The 18,365-nt window shown below is 48.0% G+C and overlaps 1 protein-coding gene across 1 annotated transcript in view; it reads left to right on the top strand.

Moving 5' to 3' along the window:
- Positions 1–18,365, top strand: part of LOC143986961 (ALK tyrosine kinase receptor-like) — a 317,275-nt gene that overhangs the window by 86,101 nt on the left and 212,809 nt on the right. The window contains exons 5-6 of the mRNA XM_077485377.1: positions 2,608–2,702; positions 6,260–6,397. Coding sequence (XP_077341503.1) covers positions 2,608–2,702; positions 6,260–6,397 — 233 coding nt within the window. The remainder of the gene's footprint in view (positions 1–2,607; positions 2,703–6,259; positions 6,398–18,365) is intronic.

Here is an 18,365-nt window from a genome sequence, read left to right as displayed (position 1 = left end):
AAAATAGTCAGCAAGTTTCAGAACAGTTGGAGATAAAAAAAAAAAAAGGTCCTCTTGCCGGACATAGTCACCAATGTCCAGAGGGGGACGGAGGAGGGGCACAGGAACAAGTTAAAAAACGTATTACAGTCTTTAATTGTAGATGATTGATGCCGCCCCCACTAACCGTGCCACCCTAGGCACTGGCTGACATGGCACTATGGTACACACAGCTGATATTACCCAGGGTTTAAGCTCTAAGAAGGTGTTGACTATTTCATAGTTACAAAGGGCATTATGGGTAGTGAAGGAGGAGCAGAGAAGAGTTTACCAGTAAGGTCAACATAGATTTTTCAGTGAATGTGTCTGACATGGGCTCCTCCCCCATCCTCAGCACAGGTCTCCTGCCTCCTCATTAGGGGTTCCCTCCCTATCCTCACCATGGGTGCCCCCTTCTTATCCTCCGCACAATCCACCCTCCATTCTCAGTGCAGGTCCCCACCTCATCCTTAGCAAGAACCCCATCCTCAGCATGGGCCCCCACCCCACCCCACCCTCTGCACTGGGCCCCTTCCCATACCAAGAATGAGTCCCCACCCTACCCATTGTACTTGGCCCCTTCCCATACCAAGAATGGGTCCCCACCCCACCCTCTGCACTGGGCCCCTTCCCATACCAAGAATGAGTCCCCACCCTACCCATTGTACTTGGCCCCTTCCCATACCAAGAATGGGTCCCCACCCCACCCTCTGCACTGGGCCCCTTCCCATACCAAGAATGGGTCCCCACCCCACCCTCTGCACTGGGCCCCTTCCCATACCAAGAATGGGTCCTCACACCACCCTCTGCACTGGGCCCCTTCCCATACCAAGAATGGGTTCCCACCCCACCCTCTGCACTGGGCCCCTTCCCATACCAAGAATGGTCCCCACCCCACCCTCTGCACTGGGCCCCTTCCCATACCAAGAATGGGTCCCCACCCCACCCTCTGCACTGGGCCCCTTCCCATACCAAGAATGGGTCCTCACACCACCCTCTGCACTGGGCCCCTTCCCATACCAAGAATGGGTCCCCACCCCACCCTCTGCACTGGGCCCCTTCCCATACCAAGAATGGGTCCTCACACCACCCTCTGCACTGGGCCCCTTCCCATACCAAGAATGGGTCCCCACCCCACCCTCTGCACTTGACCCCTTCCCATACCAAGAATGGTCCCCACCCCACCCTCTGCACTGGGCCCCTTCCCATACTAAGAATGGGTCCCCACCCCACCCTCTGCACTTGGCCCCTTCCCATACCAAGAGTGGTCCCCACCCCACCCTCTGCACTGGGCCCCTTCTCATACTAAGAATGGGTCCCCACTCCACCCTCTGCACTGGGCCCCTTCTCATGCTAAGAATGGGTCCCCACCCCACCCTCTGCACTGGGCCCCTTCCCATACTAAGAATGGGTCCCCACCCCACCCTCTGCACTTGGCCCCTTCCCATACTAAGAATGGGTCCCCACCCCATCCTCTGCACTAGGCCACTTCCCATACTAAGAATGGGTCCCCACCCCACCCTCTGCACTGGGTCCCTTCCCATACTAGGAATGGGTCCCCACCCCACCCTCTGCACTAGGCCACTTCCCATACTAAGTATGAGTCCCCATCCCACCCTCGGCACTGGGCCCCATCCCATACCTAGCATGGTCCATACCCCACCCTCTGCACTGGGCCCCTTCCCATACTAAGTATGCGTCCCCACCCTCTGCACTGGGCAGCATCCCATACTAAGCATAGGTCCCTACCCCATCCTTAACACGAGTATCCACAGAAGGGTCCCCTCCCCATCCTCATGGTAGGCCCACAGTAGGGATGAGTCAAGTAGTTAAGCAAAATTGATTCCACCAAGAAAGTACTGATTTAGTCACCAGTATACTTTTGTTAAAGTATAAACTCCCAATTTGGCTACTTGGGTGAAATTTGCTTGAGAAGAAAATCGTCAAACTACTGAAATGAGTTTCTGTATACCTTAGAGCAGTGATGGCAAACCTTGGCACCCTAGATTTTTTGGAACTATAACGATGCTCAACTACACTGCAGAGCGCATGAGCATCATGGCAAATGTAGTTCCAAAACATCTGGGGTGCCAAGGTTCGCCATCACTCACTGAACACATTTTGTCAAAATGTTAATGATCTGTGGATTTAGAAGCTCCCAGTTTTGCTCGTTACTAGTCTTTGCCACATCCTGAGGACAGCTCCCATACCTACGCTCAACGCGGTTCCCCAGCCCAGTCTCAGCATGCGTCTCCTCCCCGTCCTCGGGACAGGTCCTATTCCCATTCTCATTGACCAACAGGGCCAACATCCCAGCAAGGACCCGGAAACAAAATCTGTTTTTCTGGATTAAGGTGGCAAGAGAGGGTTGAGGACAACCGGAAAGCTTCAATATTCATTTCATAACAAATTTTCATAAACCAGTTCTGGAAAATCTGCCCTAGGAAGGGCCATGTATATAAGGGGCATGTGATGGGAATGTTAGAATGATAGGAACATGGATATAAATATGGAGGGTTCAGTTTTGCCTTTGCAGAGCAGCCGATTCTGTTCACCCTTTTACATAGTCTTTCTGGTCCCTTCACACAGGTTCTGGTTGGAAATCCGTGCCTCCTGGTCCAAGGACTCAGACTCCATCATTGCATTTGACAATGTGTCCCTCAGCTTGGGCTGCTATCTAACAAGTAAGTGCTTCCTTTTTTGTATCTACGTGTAAATGTATGTCTCCTACCCTGTTTCCCCCCGAAAATAAGACCTAGCGTGATTGTCGGTGATGGCTGCAATATAAGCCCTACCCCGCAAATAAGCCCTACCCTGTTTCCCCCGAAAATAAGCCCTACCCTGAAAATAGAAGGACTCTAACTAGGGCTTATTTGGGGGGTAGGGCTTATATTGCAGCTATCACCGACAATCAGGCTAGGTCTTATTTTCGGAGAAACAGGGTATCTATCTATCTATCGATATTATTATTATTTTTCTGGATTAGTATCTTACGTTATTAGACATCAGAAGTGAAATTGTTAGGATATCATCTAGTCACTGCTAGGAGGGGGAGCTAAGCTGCTGAAATTACATTTGATATCAATGCCGTTCTCTGCATCATTTTACTGTGAGCATACAATGCCATGATGGTGACTAGGGATGAGCCGTTACATCCCAGTGGGCGGGATGGATGGAGATCGCGTGACGTCACCCGCGCCCGTCGCTGACTTATTGTATACACGCTGGAATACCAGGCACTAGGTTTGCAGTGCCTGACTTGTAAGTTTTATCCTATTAAAAAAAAAAAAAAAGTCTGTGCTTGCAGAGAGTGTTGTGATATGGCTGAACCGGAGTGACTCCATCTTTATAAGTTCATATAAGATTAACTTGGGTTAACATGTTAGTTAGTTTATACTCTGTATTTAAAGACTGTGGCAGTTTTCCTATAAAGCATACATATAAGAAAATATAGCTTGCATAAGCAGTTTTATTCTGTATTGTCTAAATTGTGTCTCAATATGTCTGGGCCACAGAACTCATGACTATGAGTCATGAAAGCAGATGACATAATTAATGATATGTAATGATATGTAATGTACACCTCTGTATTACCCACACCCATGTTCTATGCAATGATTGGCTAATAATAGCGCATATAAATTGTAGACCCGCCCAGAATTAAACCAGACAACCTCTGAACACCAATTTTGACTCATTTCTTCTTGTGTTTAGAACAATGCTGTCTCCTTAGTACTGCAGTGCTAAGCAAGTTTCGTAAGTGTGGTAATTGCCGTAATTATACCTCTAGCTGGTCTTTGTCAGGTATATAGAAATACCATTTTAATCACAACAGAGAGCCTATATATATATATATATATTTTTATTTACATGTTCAATGTGGCTCCGGAGTTTTGTCAAGGCATACAGATTTATAGAGCCTAAGCCGATTGCCATAACAAGCATCACATGATACAACGCCGAGGCGGAGCAACACCTCCCCGGACTAATCACGGAAGTATCCCCATATATCCCAATAAAGCTACCAAACGGCCTGCAAAGACACCTCGCTTAGTAGATCGATTGGCAATCAAAAATTAAAATAAAGATAAAACAACAGGATTTTCCTTTGTTCACAGAACAACCAAAACCCAATATTAATAAAAAAATTGTCATAATTAATAACAAAGGACATAGGGTTAGGGGTTAGGGTTAGGGGTTAGGGGTTAGGGGTTAGGGTTTCCCCTAGAAGAACAAGGTTAGGACTCAGGGATTGGAATAGGGACCTTTCCCAAAGGTCAAAGGTCAGCAGACGTGTCCCCCAGAGGGCAAAGGTCAAGAGGTCTGGCTGACCGACCCCCACCAAAGTGTTCCGCCTACCCCAACTAAGTCGGGCCATGAACAAGTCGGTACAAGAACAAGTTGGGGGTAAGCGCTTTTATATTAAGACATTGCGCAAATGTTTTAATATAATAATAAAATAATATAAAATCACACATGAAGTAATCCACGGCCATCCTTTACAATCCAATTACATACATAGTTACATAGTAGGTGAGGTTGAAAAAAGACACCAGTCCATCAAGTCCAACCCATGTGTGTGATTATATGTCAGTATTACATTGTATATCCCTGCATGTTGCAGGCATTCAGGTACTTATCTAATAGTTTCTTGAAACTATTGATGACCCCTGCTGAGACTACCGCCTGTGGAAAGGAATTCCACATCCTTGCCGCTCTTACAGTAAAGAACCCTCTATGTAGTTCTTCTAATTTTAATGAGTGGCCACGAGTCTTGTTAAGCTCCCTTTTGTGAAAAAGTTTTCTCCCTATTGTGGGGTCACCAGTCTGGTATTTATATATTGTGGGGTCACCAGTCCGGTATTTGTATATTGAAATCATATCACCCCTCAAGTGTCTCTTCTCCAGAGAGAATAAGTTCAGAGCTCACAACCTTTCCTCATAACTAATATCCTCCAGACCCTTTATCAGCTTTGTTGCCCTTCTTGTACTCGCTCCATTTCCAGTACATCCTTCCTGAGGATTGGTGCCCAGAACTTGACAGCATACTCCAGGTGCGGCCGGACCAGAGTCTTGTAGAGGGGAGAGTTATCGTTTTATCTCTGGAGTTGATCCCCTTTTTAATGCCGATATTCTGTTTGCTTTGTTAGCAGCAGCTTGGCATTGCTGAGCCCATCATCTACTAGGACCCCCAGGTCCTTCTCCATCCTAGATCCCCCCAGAGGTTCTCCCCCCAGTCTATAGATTGAATTCAGATTTTTGCCACCCAAATGCATTATTTTAAATTTTTCTACATTTGCCATATAGTTGCCCCTCCCCCCATTCATTTGTTCAGATCTTCTTGCAAGGTTTCCACATCCTGATGAGAAGTTATTGCCCTGCTTAGCTTAGTATCGTCCGCAAATACAGAGATTGAACTGTTTCCCCCATCCCCATCCTCCAGGTCATTTATGAACAAGGTAAATAGGATTGGTCGCAGCACAGAACCCTGGGGGACCCCACTACCCACCCCCGACCATTCTGAGTACTCCCCATTTATCACCACCCTCTGAACTCGCCCTTGTAGCCAGTTTTCAATCCATGTACTCACCCTATGGTCCATGCCAACGGACCTTACTTTGTACAGTAAACGTTTTAAAATTATCAGCGATCAGAAATTAAACAATTAACGTCAAAATCAACATTCAGTCCTGCAGGAATTAAATACTTAGTTTCATGTATCCAGTACGATTCCCTATGGCTCAACTGGCGAATACAATTCCCCCCTCCAATGTTTGGTGACCCTCTCAATACCCCAAAATCTGAGGCCCCTGGGATTCTAGTTGTGAAACAATTTAAAATGTTGTGATACCTTATGGGTTTTTAAACCTTTTTTGATATTATTAACATGTTCTCCAAAGGCGGACATGTTAAAGGTGTGGAAGTCCTCCCAATGTACTGCAACCCAAAATCGCATTCCAGCATGTAAACCACCCCAACAGCGTCACATGTGATCAACTGTTGGATGGTGTACTCTTTGCTGGTAGCTGACGCAAAAAAAACGTTTTCCGCTTCTTGATGTTAACCTTGGAATGCTTGCAAGGCCGTGCATCGTCCACGAGCATAAAAGCCACCAAGAAATGAAAAAAGTGTAAAACGAGCCCTAAAAGTATATTTACTGGTTTTACCAGATGACACAATATACCGGATTAATACATGGTGCATTTATTTTAATCTTCTTGTTCTCTAACACTGACTGCAGGTAACAGCGATTTGGCCACGCAGACAGTGTCGTATCTGTCCAGCAATCTTTTAATGGAGAGCAGCATCCACAGGAGGAACGAGACGGGACATCAGCACCTGGAGGAAGAGTTTTCCACAGTCCAACCTGCCAAGTCAGGTATTCACACACTCATCACCACTGGGTTTTATCTTTGATGGATCCTTGGCCAATCTAGATAAAGTTTTTTTCCAGCTGGTAGAGTTAGGCTACAATTTGTACAGCTCCCTAAGCCCCTGTACACACGGTCAGAGATTTCCACAACCAAATCCGTCGGATTCTGCCCGACGGATTGTGTCCGAAACTGTTGCATACACACGGTCGGACAAAGTTGGCGAAAAATCCGATCATTCAGAACGTGATGACGTAATTTCGTTACGATGGGACTACATTCAGGCTAATAGCTTTGATGAAGGAATTTGATCTGAGCATGCGTGGCACTTGGTCTGATCAAAATGCTCTACACATGATTGGATTAGGTCCAACCGGCCCAGTTGGTCGGGAAATATTTCCAACATGTTGTTAAATTGGGTCCGACGGAGATTCGGACGGAATCAGTCCGATGCATACCACACACAGTCGGATTATCCGACGACACGGTCCGATAGGACACACTCCCACGGATTCTCCGACCGTGTGTACAAGGCTTAAGAGGTAACAAAATACAGCGGGGATGGGCAGAGATACTTTGGCTGATTAATGTTCAATCAACTGAGTTTTTGAGGGATATGGAGTCTTGCCCTTGAGACACTGCTTGCCCATGACCATGACCCTGGACAACTACTCCAAAAACAAGCTTAGGGTGCAAAGTGGGCAACTCTTTTGAAGCCCATTAAAGTTAATGGACTTGACTCAGGGTGCAAAGTGGGCAACTCTTTTGGATATGGAGTCTTGCCCTTGAGACACGTGCTTGCCCTTGACCATGACCCTGGGCAACTACTCAAAAACCAAGCTGCAAAGTAGCCAACTCTTTTGAAGCCCATTAAAGTTTGGGGACTTGACTCCCTGCCCACGGCTATGTGCCAGCTATGTGCTGATCTTTTGATGGATCCTTGGCCAGTCTAGATAAAGTTTTTTTTTCCAGCTGGTAGAGTTAGGCTACAATTTCTACAGCTCCCTAAGAAGTAACAAAATACAGCGGGGATGGGCAGAGATACTTTGGCTGGTTAATGCTCAATCAACTGAGTTTTTGAGGGATATGGAGTCTTGCCCTTGAGATACTGCTTGCCCATGACCATGACCCTGGACAACTACTCAAAAAACAAGCTTAGGGTACAAAGTGGGCAACTCTTTTGAAGCCCATTAAAGTTTGGGGACTTGACTCAGGGTGCAAAGTGGGCAACTCTTTTGAAGCCCATTAAAGTTTGGGGACTTGACTCAGGGTGCAAAGTGGGCAACTCTTTTGAAGCCCATTAAAGTTTGGAGACTTGACTCCCTGCCCACGGCTATGTGCCAGCTATGTGCTGATCTTTTGATGGATCCTTGGCCAGTCTAGATAAAGTTTTTTCCAGCTGGTAGAGTTAGGCTACAATTTGTACAGCTCCCTAAGAAGTAACAAAATACAGCGGGGATGGGCAGAGATACTTTGGCTGGTTAATGTTCAATCAACTGAGTTTTTGGGGGATATGGAGTCTTGCCCTTGAGACACGTGCTTGCCCTTGACCATGACCCTGGGCAACTACTCAAAAACCAAGCTGCAAAGTGGGCAACTCTTTTGAAGCCCATTAAAGTTTGGGGACTTGACTCTCCCTGCCCACGGCTATGTGCCAGCTATGTGCTCACAATCCATTCTATTCTCCATTTTCCATTAAACTGCATCCCTTTTTTATCTTCTTAACTTCATTTTAAATTGTAGTAGACTTATTAAGAGTGGACATTTTTTATTTTTTATTAAAAATAAATTAAAAAATAGCAACTGATGGGTTCAGTGGGCCAGCCAATTCTAATGTCCAAGGCCAATACCTGGCCAGCATCTCCAAAGCCTCCATAGAAGTCTATGACAACACTGGCTAACAGCACCTGAAGCTTTTGAGGGGCTTTTATTTTTAGCTTTGCTTTGTTTTGGAGGTATTGCAGGTATGGAATATCCCAGGATGCACTGGGAAACCAACAAGCTGACCAGAAAGATGTCATCAGCAATCAGTTCTGCTTCATGTGTTTAAATTCTGGAAGTGTCTTGTGCAGATGTCACATCTGGTGTGGAGCAGCAGGAAGGTGAGCGGACTGGTGAGCAGGTCCCGAGCGAAGCAACTAGCAGATGGCACACCTGGTGGGCAACATGGGAATGCTATAGCAGAGGATGAGCGGAGACCAGAGAGAGTGGACTGAGCAGCAGAGGATCAGCAGAGCTGGGGGACCAGAGCAGGAGAAACTAGCGTGGTGTGGCATGGGAGCAATTTAGTTGGAGGTGAGCGGGGACCAAAAGAGGAGGATCAGCAAACCAGACAATCAGCAGAGCTGTGGGTTACTATTAAGTGAGGGATCAGCAAAAATGGGGATCGAGCAGGGGATTTGTGTAATAAGACTAATAAGCTATGGTTCTGCTGAACAAGGGTACTAGAAAGCTGGGGATCTTCTGAACAGGGGTACTAATGAGCTGGGGATCTGCTGAGTGGGGGTACTATTGGGCCCCTTTAGAACAAATAGAAAATAGGGCTGCGGAAATTAACAATTAATTCCTCTATTAATCGTAAATTTTTTTGATCGATCAAAAATGTTTTGATCGGTAGGCTGCCTGCCCGGGGGCAGCTTTGGGCCAAGATGTGGCTGCACCACATGCTCCACTCCCTCCTCCTCCTCCTCCACCTCCACTTTATGTCATACACAGTCTGCGGGCATCTCCGCAGTATTCTGTCTATCACACAAGCTGATCTAGGAGGAGGGCGGGACTTTTCTCACAGCGAGGCCAAAGTTTTCACAATCTGGCTCAGAGACACACAGCAGGAGATGCTCACAGACTGTGTAATCCAGGCATTGACTACAGTGAGGTTGAGATCATGGGCACGGTGAGACTGCATTATGGGCACGGTGAGACAGCATTAGGGGCACGGCGAGGCTGTGATTATGGGCAAGGGTGAGGCTGCGATTATGGGCACGGCGAGGCTGTGATTATGGGCACGGCGAGGCTGTGATTATGGGCACGGTAAGTCTGAGATTATGGGCATGGTGAGACTGAGTTTATGACGCGTGACGTTCTAGCCATGCCCCGCTATGTCTGGCTTCGGCTGTTGCCATAACAACTGTGCTAAATCAGCTAAAAGTAGTTGGATCTGTATTATGGGCACGGTGAGACTGCATTATGGGCACTGCGAGGCTGCGATTATGGGTGCAGTGAGACAGCATTAGGGGCACAGTGAGGCTGCGATTATGGGCAGGGTAAGGCTGTGATTATGGGCAGGGTAAGGCTGCGATTATGGGCACGGTGAGACTGCATTATGGGCACAGTGAGACTGCATTATGGGCACAGTGAGACTGCATTATGGGCACGGTGAGACTGCATTATGGGCACAGTAAGGCTGCCATTATAGGCACGGTGAGGCTGCGATTATGGGCACGGTGAGGCTGCGATTATGGGCACGCTAAGTCTGAGATTATGGGCATGGTGAGATTGCATTATGGATACGGTAAGTCTGAGATTATGGGCACGGTGAGACTGCATTATGGGCACGGTAAGGCTGCGATTATGGGCACGGTAAGGCTGAGATTATGGGCACAGTGAGGCTGAGTTTATGACGCGTGACATTCTAGCCATGCCCCGCTATGTCCGGTTTCGGCTGTTGCCATAACAACGGTGCTAAATCATCTAAAAGTAGTTGGATCTGTATGTGCATTATAATTAATCAAAATTAGTCAATTAATCGATTTAAAAAAAAAAAAAAACGATTAATCGAACACGAAAATTTTAATCAGTAACAGCCCTAATAGAAAATCAGCACACAGAGGGCATTTGCCAAGCTTCATTAAAGCTTCAAAAAAAGCGTCACCGTTTCATGTCGAAGAGGTAGGTACTGTGTTTCCTCACAAATAAGACCTACCCTGAAAATAAGACCTATTGTGATATTCGGGCAGGCCTGCAATATAAGCTCTACCCCGAAAATAAGCCCTAGTTTAAAGTGGTTGTAAACTGCTATAATCCTCTCTATTACAGTATTATATAATGTAAACTGTGTGTGTTTCTTTAATCAAATTTGTAGTCAAATACCTTCGGTACAGCGCCATGCAGCTCTCAGCTCATCTCCTCCTCCTCTTCTTCTGCCTATCAGCTGGGGCTCTTCTGCCCTCCCCGCAATGCTCAGAATGCGGCGGACCATGGAAGCATCGAGAATATAGCACAGTAAATGACAAGCCCTACCCCAAAAATAAGCCCTACTGTGTTTTTTTGGTTGCCAAAATTGACTTATTTTCGGGGGGGGCAATACAGTACTTTAATGCGAGTTAAAGTAACTGTAAATGAGCCCTAAGAGTAAACTCTACTTCGGGGAAATGCTCTAAAGAATTTGCGATTGTGCAGGAAGGAGGGGGAGGAAGAATATTAGAGGAAGTTAATTTATTGATGAAAGGTCTGCTTTAATGTATCACAGAGATTAGTCAGGAGATTTCAGGAAAAGGTTCCTTTATTGTTTTAATTGTTTTAATACAATAAAGAAACTTTTTTTTCTGAAGATGTGAAATCTCCTGACTAATCTTTTCGACACATTAATGCCGGGGGCCTCTGCAACACAAAGACACCTGGGATTTTCGAGATACTTCCCTGACAATAAATGTGTGGATGGTTGGCAGCTTTGCTGCTCAATCTTGCTTGAACCTGACAGGCTGGATTTAGGCCAGAAAAAGCTCACTTACAGTAACAATAATATTGTTATAACAAAGTAACATAAGAAACCCATATTGCTACGAGAATTCTTTGTCTGGGATGCATCCTATATCATGGATGAACTGAACCTAGTTACTAAAATCTCATATAAACATCAATATATGTAATGTCCCACAGCTCTGCACCCTCTTGAAGCTCTGTCAGTCCTGTGGGAAGGACTACAGTGCCTGCCAAGTGGTGGCCAATCAAAATCCTCCTGCCCCCCCCTTTTTCTGGGGGCCGGCTTCCTCCCTAGGCTGCATCGGCAGCCAATCACAGTCCTACATGGGTCCCCTTCCTCCCTGTACTGCCATCATTGCAAGGAGCAATAATTTACAGCCGTGGTAAATGTCCTGCCAGGCTGCTTAAAGGGACAGCCAGAGAGTGCTACATTCTCCCACCCACCAAAAATCTTTGGTCCTCAAAATTCAAGTTTGTATACCATATATACTCGAGTATAAGCCGAGATTTTCAGCCTCTTTTTTGAGGCTGAAAGTGCCCCCCTCGGCTTATACTCGAGTCATCGCCGTCTGCCTGCCCGATCAGCGTGTCGAGCAGACAGACGGCGGCCATTCTACTATTCAAAAGCCACGCCTCCCTGTCTGTGATAGGCGGAACACTCAATTTCCCAGCAGTCAGTGTTCTGCCTATCACGGACATCCGCTCATTCTCATACTACGGACGAGGATGAGAGGATGTCCGTGATAGGCGGAACACTGACTGCTGGGAAATTGAGTGTTCCACCTATCACAGACAGGGAGGCGCGGCTTTTGAACAGAGGAATGGCCGCCGTCTGTCAGACGAGGAGAGCATGGCACACTGAGGCTGCAGATCGGCACAAGTAGGCAGGGACGGACGGGACACAGGGACGGACGGGACACAGGGACGGACGGGACACAGGGACGGACGGGACACAGGGACGGACGGGACACAGGGATGGACACAGGGACGGACGGGACACAGGGATGGATGGGACACAGGAATGGACACAGGGATGGACGGGACACAGGGATGGACGGGACACAGGGATGGACGGGACATAGGGACGGACGGGACACAGGGACGGACGGGACACAGGGACGGACGGGACACAGGGACGGACGGGACACAGGGACGGACGGGACACAGGAATGGACACAGGGATGGACGGGACACAGGGATGGACACAGGGATGTCTCACCCTCGGCTTATACACGAGTCAATAAGTTTCCCAGTTTTTTTGTGGTAAATTGGGGGCCTCGGCTTATATTCGGGTCGGCCTATACTCGAGTATATACGGTATACAAATTTAATTACACAGGATTTAACATCTGCATAGAACTAAGTAAAACACAATTCAGCCACCTTTTTTTGGTGAAACTAGACTTAATTTGCAAAATTGTTTAACGCAAGATACATGCAGTGGAACTTGCCACCTTGGTGTAGAGGGTAGGAGGTGTCTCTCACCGGTATGTTTTTTTTTTTTTCAGTACCGCAGTGGTGAAACCATCTGCTCTCTCTGGAGTTACCCTTTAATCACCACGTTCAGAGGTGATATTGGGTGTAATGCTACACCCTTAGAAGCACACGGCAGCAGCCTCGAGCCCTGTCCCACGGCTCTGCACCCTCTTGAAGCTTTGTCAGTCCCGTGGGAAAGACTACAGTGCCTGCCAAGTGGTGGCCAATCAAAATCCTTCTGCCCCCCCCCCTTTTTCTGGGGGCCGGCTTCCTCCCTAGGCTGCATCAGCAGCCAATCACAGTCCTACATGGGTCCCCTTCCTCCCTGTACTGCCATCATTGCAAGGAGCAATAATTTGCAGCCGTGGTAAATGTCCTGCCAGGCTGCTTAAAGGGACAGCCGGAAAGTGCTACGTTCTCCCACCCACCAAAAATCTTTGGTCCTCAAAATACAAGTTTGTAAATACAAATTTAACTATACAGGATCATCTGCAGAGAACTAAGTAAAGCACAATTCAGCCACCCTTTTTTGGTTAAACTATACTTAATTTGCAAAATGGTCTAACACGAGATACAGGCATTGGAACTTCCCACCTTTGTGTAGAGGGCAGGAGGTGTCTCCCACCAGTATGGTTTCTTGCAGTACCGCAGTGGTAATACCTTCTGCTCTCTCTGGAGTTACACTTTAATCCCCACTTTCAGAGGTGATATTGGCCAGCATAGCAAATGTTCCTGGTTGGCTTACAACCAAGGGATTGAATGTCAGTTTGATCTGCAAGTAACCAAGGTATGGATATTTCTCAGCTCCAATGTCCTGAATCTCTAGGTCCTTGAACTTATGTAGGGGAATGTACTTCAAGTGCTTGCAGTAGAAGTCACTTGGGCACCTTGCTGCCGACTCTGTGCAGTTTCTCTCCTTGCCCTGGCCTCTATTATATCTCAGGGGGGGCTATTTCTGGAACACAGGTGTGTAGAAGGCTTTATGGGGTCCCTATCATTTCTAATAGTAGTCCCGACAGATTTATTACTAGTCAAACATGTCATCTGTTATTTTTTTCACTTCCTGTAAGGGTAGGTTTAGACCTGGGTCTAAACCTGCTGCTTCTATGAAAAGCAATCTACTTTTGAGACTGCTTTTCAAAGGGGAATGCATTAAGGTAAAAAGCTGTACTTTAGAACCACTTTAAGATGAAGGGGGCAGTTGAAGGGCGCTAAAAACATGGCTCAGCTGCATCTACAGTGCCTTGAAAAAGTACTCGTACCCCTTGACATTTTCCACATTTTGTCATGTTACCACCAAAAACGTAAACGTATTTTATTGGGATTTTATGTGATAGACCAACACAAAGTGGCACCTAATTGTGAAGTGGAAGGAAAATGATAAATGATACAAATAAATATGTGAAAAGTGTGTATTCAGCCCCCCCCAGAGTCAATACTTTGTAGAACCCCCTTTATCTGCAATTACAGCTGCAAGTCTTTTTCGGGTGTCTCTACCAGCTTTGCACATCTAGAGAGTGAAACTTTTTCCCATTCTTCTGTAGCACCCTGGAGTTTAGGCAGGGTTTGTCTTAAATTCATCTGCCAGGAGTAGCTATCTTGGCTAGTTGTTAGGGATCATCTGATTTCTTCCTAAGTCTGGCACTGCTGCACTTTTCTCTTCTGCCACTGGGTGGCCGGGTCCCTGGTGGCATTAGATAAGAGAAAGGCAATGCAAGGTCAGGTTATGGGTATATGGGGTATCTCAGCCAATGGCCAGGGGTTTTCTTTGATTCCTTGGCATGCTGGGAGAGCCTATATATTTGGATGCAGTCGGGTTCTGTGCCACATGTATGGATGTCTGGGTGGACATGTGCTGTATTGCCCAGGCTGCGAGGCCGGAGTTTGGACCTATCCCAGGCACATCTGGCTGCTGGGCTGTCAGAGGGCCTATCCAGAAGCAGGGGAGCAGCGCAGGGTTGGGACTGCAGCTTGCAGTTCAACCAGAAGTGGCGGTTCTGCGCCCGGAGAACCTGTCGTGGTCGGAGGTAGAGGGGAAGCTGTGGCCAGTAAGGGGTCATCCACCTTATTACCAGGGACCACAGTGAGTAGTTAAAGCAAATACCAGAGCAGTGTTCTCACCAACCGGGGACGGTGAAGAATCAGGAAACTTCAGTGGTTATCAAGTCAGAGACCCAACCAGCGGAGGTGACGCTTGCAGAGCAGCCTTGTGTGTCAAGCCAGGGGCCGAGCGGCCCAGTGGGGTGAAGCTTGAGAGGTATCTTGATGGCCAAGCCAGGGACCCAGCAGAGAATCGGGGGTGACGCTTGAGGAAGATACTACAGTGAAGATTGGAGGAGCTCAAGGGATTCTGTTGCAGTGAATCATCTAGTCTAGTGAGAGACAGACCGGGAGCTCAGTGGGCTGAAGAACTACAAGAAGTAATTATAGTGGAAGTGAAGGAACTGTTACACTTTGTGTTAGGACCTGTTAAAGACTGTTGCCATAGGAGACAACATTCCTGCACATGCAGATGTGGCGTCTGGGTGGATGCCTTTCCCTGCATGGCTTTCCTCCTGTTGAAGTCTCAGAGTCTGCCAAAGTTCTATTAAGAGAAATAAAGATCTATTTTTGCATTCAAGAAGTGTCTGGCGCCCAATGACTTTAACTACTTTGCACCCACCATGCCTCACAACCCACAATATACAGAAGGATGTCCGCTATCCCTGGCCCTGGAGGTTCTCATTAGACCAAAGGAGGCCTGCGACCTTGCTACACTTCTTTGCAAAATATCTCAAGCTCTGTCAGATTGGATGGAGAGCGTCTGTGAACAGCAATTCTCAAGTTTTGCCACAGATTCTCAATGGGATTTAGGTCTGGACCAGTGATTCTCAACCAGGGTTCCTCCAGAGGTTGCTAGGGGTTGCTTCAGCATTGGGCCATTTCTGCCTCTTGGATAAGTTTCCACTGACACCATCGATCTTTTTAGCTACCTGTAAGGAGGTAATTCTTCCCAATGACCACAAGTGTGAGGACCATTCTTCCCACTGACCATCACACTAATGTATTGTGATTTGTAAATTTCGAATTTTAAGCAGGGGTTCCCTGAGACTGGAGAACTATTTCAAGTGTTCCTCTGTATTGAAAAGGTTGAGAAAGGCTGGTCTGGACTGTGACTGGGCCATTCGAACACATGAATAGGCTTTGATCAAAACCATTCCATTGTAGCTCTGGCTGGATGTTTTGGGTCGTTGTCCTTCTGGAAGGTGACCCCCCCCCCCCCCCGGTCTCAAGTCTTTTGCAGACTCTAACAGATTTTATTCTAAGATTGTCCTGTATTTGTCTCCATTCATCTTCCTATCAACTCTGACCAGCTTCCCTGTCCCTGCTGAAGAAAAGCTTCCCCACCACATGATGCTGCCACCACCATGTCTCACGGTGGGGATGGTGTGTTCAGGGGGATGGGCAGTGTTAGTTTTCCTCTGCACATAGCTTTTTGCTTTTAGGCCAAAAAGTCATATTTTCGTCTCATCTGACCAGATCACCTTCTTCAACATGTTTGCTGTGTCCCCCACAGTTGAATGCGCAATATATGTGAAATTCCCCCACAGTTGGCAGTTTGTTGGACAGTGTACAGAGGCCATTAGTTTGTAGGGCAGTGAACAGGGGTCCACTGGGTGGAGGACAGGGGTCAGCAGGGCAGTGTACAGAGCTCAGCAGGTGAGAGGATAGGAGTCAGCAGACGTGAGGATAGGAGTCAGCAGACGTGAGGATAGGGGTCAGCAGACGTGAGGATAGGGGTCAGCAGACGTGAGGATAGGGGTCAGCAGACGTGAGGATAGGGGTCAGCAGACGTGAGGATAGGGGTCAGCAGACGTGAGGATAGGGGTCAGCAGACGTGAGGATAGGGATCAGAAGATATGGGGATAGGGGTCAGCAGATGTGAGGATAGGGGTCAGCAGGTGTGAGGATAGGGGTCAGAAGATGTGAGGATAGGAGACAGCAGATGTGAGGATAGGGGTCATGAGATGTGAGGATAGGGGTCAGCAGGTGTGAGGATAGGGGTCAGCAGGTGTGAGGATAGGGGTCAGCAGGTGTGAGGATAGGGGTCAGGAGATGTGAGGATAGAGGTCAGCAGGTGTGAGGATAGAGGTCAGCAGGTGTGAGGATAGGGGTCAGGAGATGTGGGGATAGGGGTCAGGAGATGTGAGGATAGGGGTCAGCAGGTGTGAGGATAGGGGTCAGGAGGTGTGAGGATAGGGGTCAGGAGGTGTGAGGATAGGGGTCAGTAGATGTGAGGATAGGGGTCAGCAGGTGTGAGGATAGGGGTCAGCAGGTGTGAGGATAGGGGTCAGCAGGTGTGAGGATAGGGGTCAGCAGGTGTGAGGATAGGGGTCAGCAGGTGTGAGGATAGGGGTCAGCAGGTGTGAGGATAGGGGTCAGCAGATGTGACGATAGGGGTCAGCAGATGTGACGATAGGGGTCAGCAGATGTGAGGATAGGGGTCAGGAGATATAAGGGTAAGCAGGTGTGAGGATAGGGGTCAGCAGGTGTGAGGATAGGGGTCAGGAGATGTGAGGATAGGGGTCAGGAGATGTGAGGATAGGGGTCAGGAGATATAAGGGTAAGCAGGTGTGAGGATAGGGGTCAGCAGATGTGAGGATAGGGGTCAGGAGATGTGAGGATAGGGGTCAGGAGATGTGAGGATAGGGGTCAGGAGATGTGAGGATAGGGGTCAGGAGATGTGAGGATAGGGGTCAGGAGATATAAGGGTAAGCAGGTGTGAGGATAGGGGTCAGGAGATGTGAGGATAGGGGTCAGGAGATGTGAGGAGAGGGGTCAGGAGGTGTGAGGATAGGGGTAAGGAGGTGTGAGGATAAGGGTAAGGAGGTGTGAGGATAGGGGTAAGGAGGTGTGAAGATAGGGGTCAAGAGGTGTGAGGATAGGGGTAAGGAGATGTGAGGATAGGGGTCAGGAGATATAAGGGTAAGCAGGTGTGAGGATAGGGGTCAGCAGGTGTGAGGATAGGGGTCAGGAGATGTGAGGATAGGGGTCAGGAGATGTGAGGATAGGGGTCAGGAGATGTGAGGAGAGGGGTCAGGAGGTGTGAAGATAGGTGTAAGGAGGTGTGAGGATAGGGGTAAGGAGGTGTGAGGATAGGGGTAAGGAGGTGTGAGGATAGGGGTCAGCAGGTGTGAGGATAGGGGTCAGCAGGTGTGAGGATAGGGGTCAGGAGATGTCAGGATAGGGGTCAGCAGATGTGAGGATAGGGGTCAGGAGATATAAGGGTAAGCAGGTGTGAGGATAGGGGTCAGCAGGTGTGAGGATAGGGGTCAGGAGATGTGAGGATAGGGGTCAGGAGATGTGAGGATAGGGGTCAGGAGATGTGAGGAGAGGGGTCAGGAGGTGTGAAGATAGGTGTAAGGAGGTGTGAGGATAGGGGTAAGGAGGTGTGAGGATAGGGGTAAGGAGGTGTGAGGATAGGGGTCAAGAGGTGTGAGGATAGGGGTAAGGAGATGTGAGGATAGGGGTCAGGAGATATAAGGGTAAGCAGGTGTGAGGATAGGGGTCAGCAGGTGTGAGGATAGGGGTCAGGAGATGTGAGGATAGGGGTCAGGAGATGTGAGGATAGGGGTCAGGAGATGTGAGGATAGGGGTCAGCATATGTGAGGATAGGGGTCAGCATATGTGAGGATAGGGGTCAGCATATGTGAGGATAGGGGTCAGCATATGTGAGGATAGGGGTCAGGAGGTGTGAGGATAGGGGTCAGTAGATGTGAGGATAGGGGTCAGTAGATGTGAGGATAGGGGTCAGCAGGT

This window comes from Lithobates pipiens, unplaced genomic scaffold (genome assembly GCF_037356315.1).
Source record: "Lithobates pipiens isolate NorthernLeopardFrog02 unplaced genomic scaffold, aLitPip1_a1.2 Scaffold_18, whole genome shotgun sequence".
NCBI lineage: Eukaryota > Metazoa > Chordata > Amphibia > Anura > Ranidae > Lithobates > Lithobates pipiens.
Note: the sequence above shows the minus strand (reverse complement) of the source record. Positions and strands in the feature narration are given on the sequence as shown.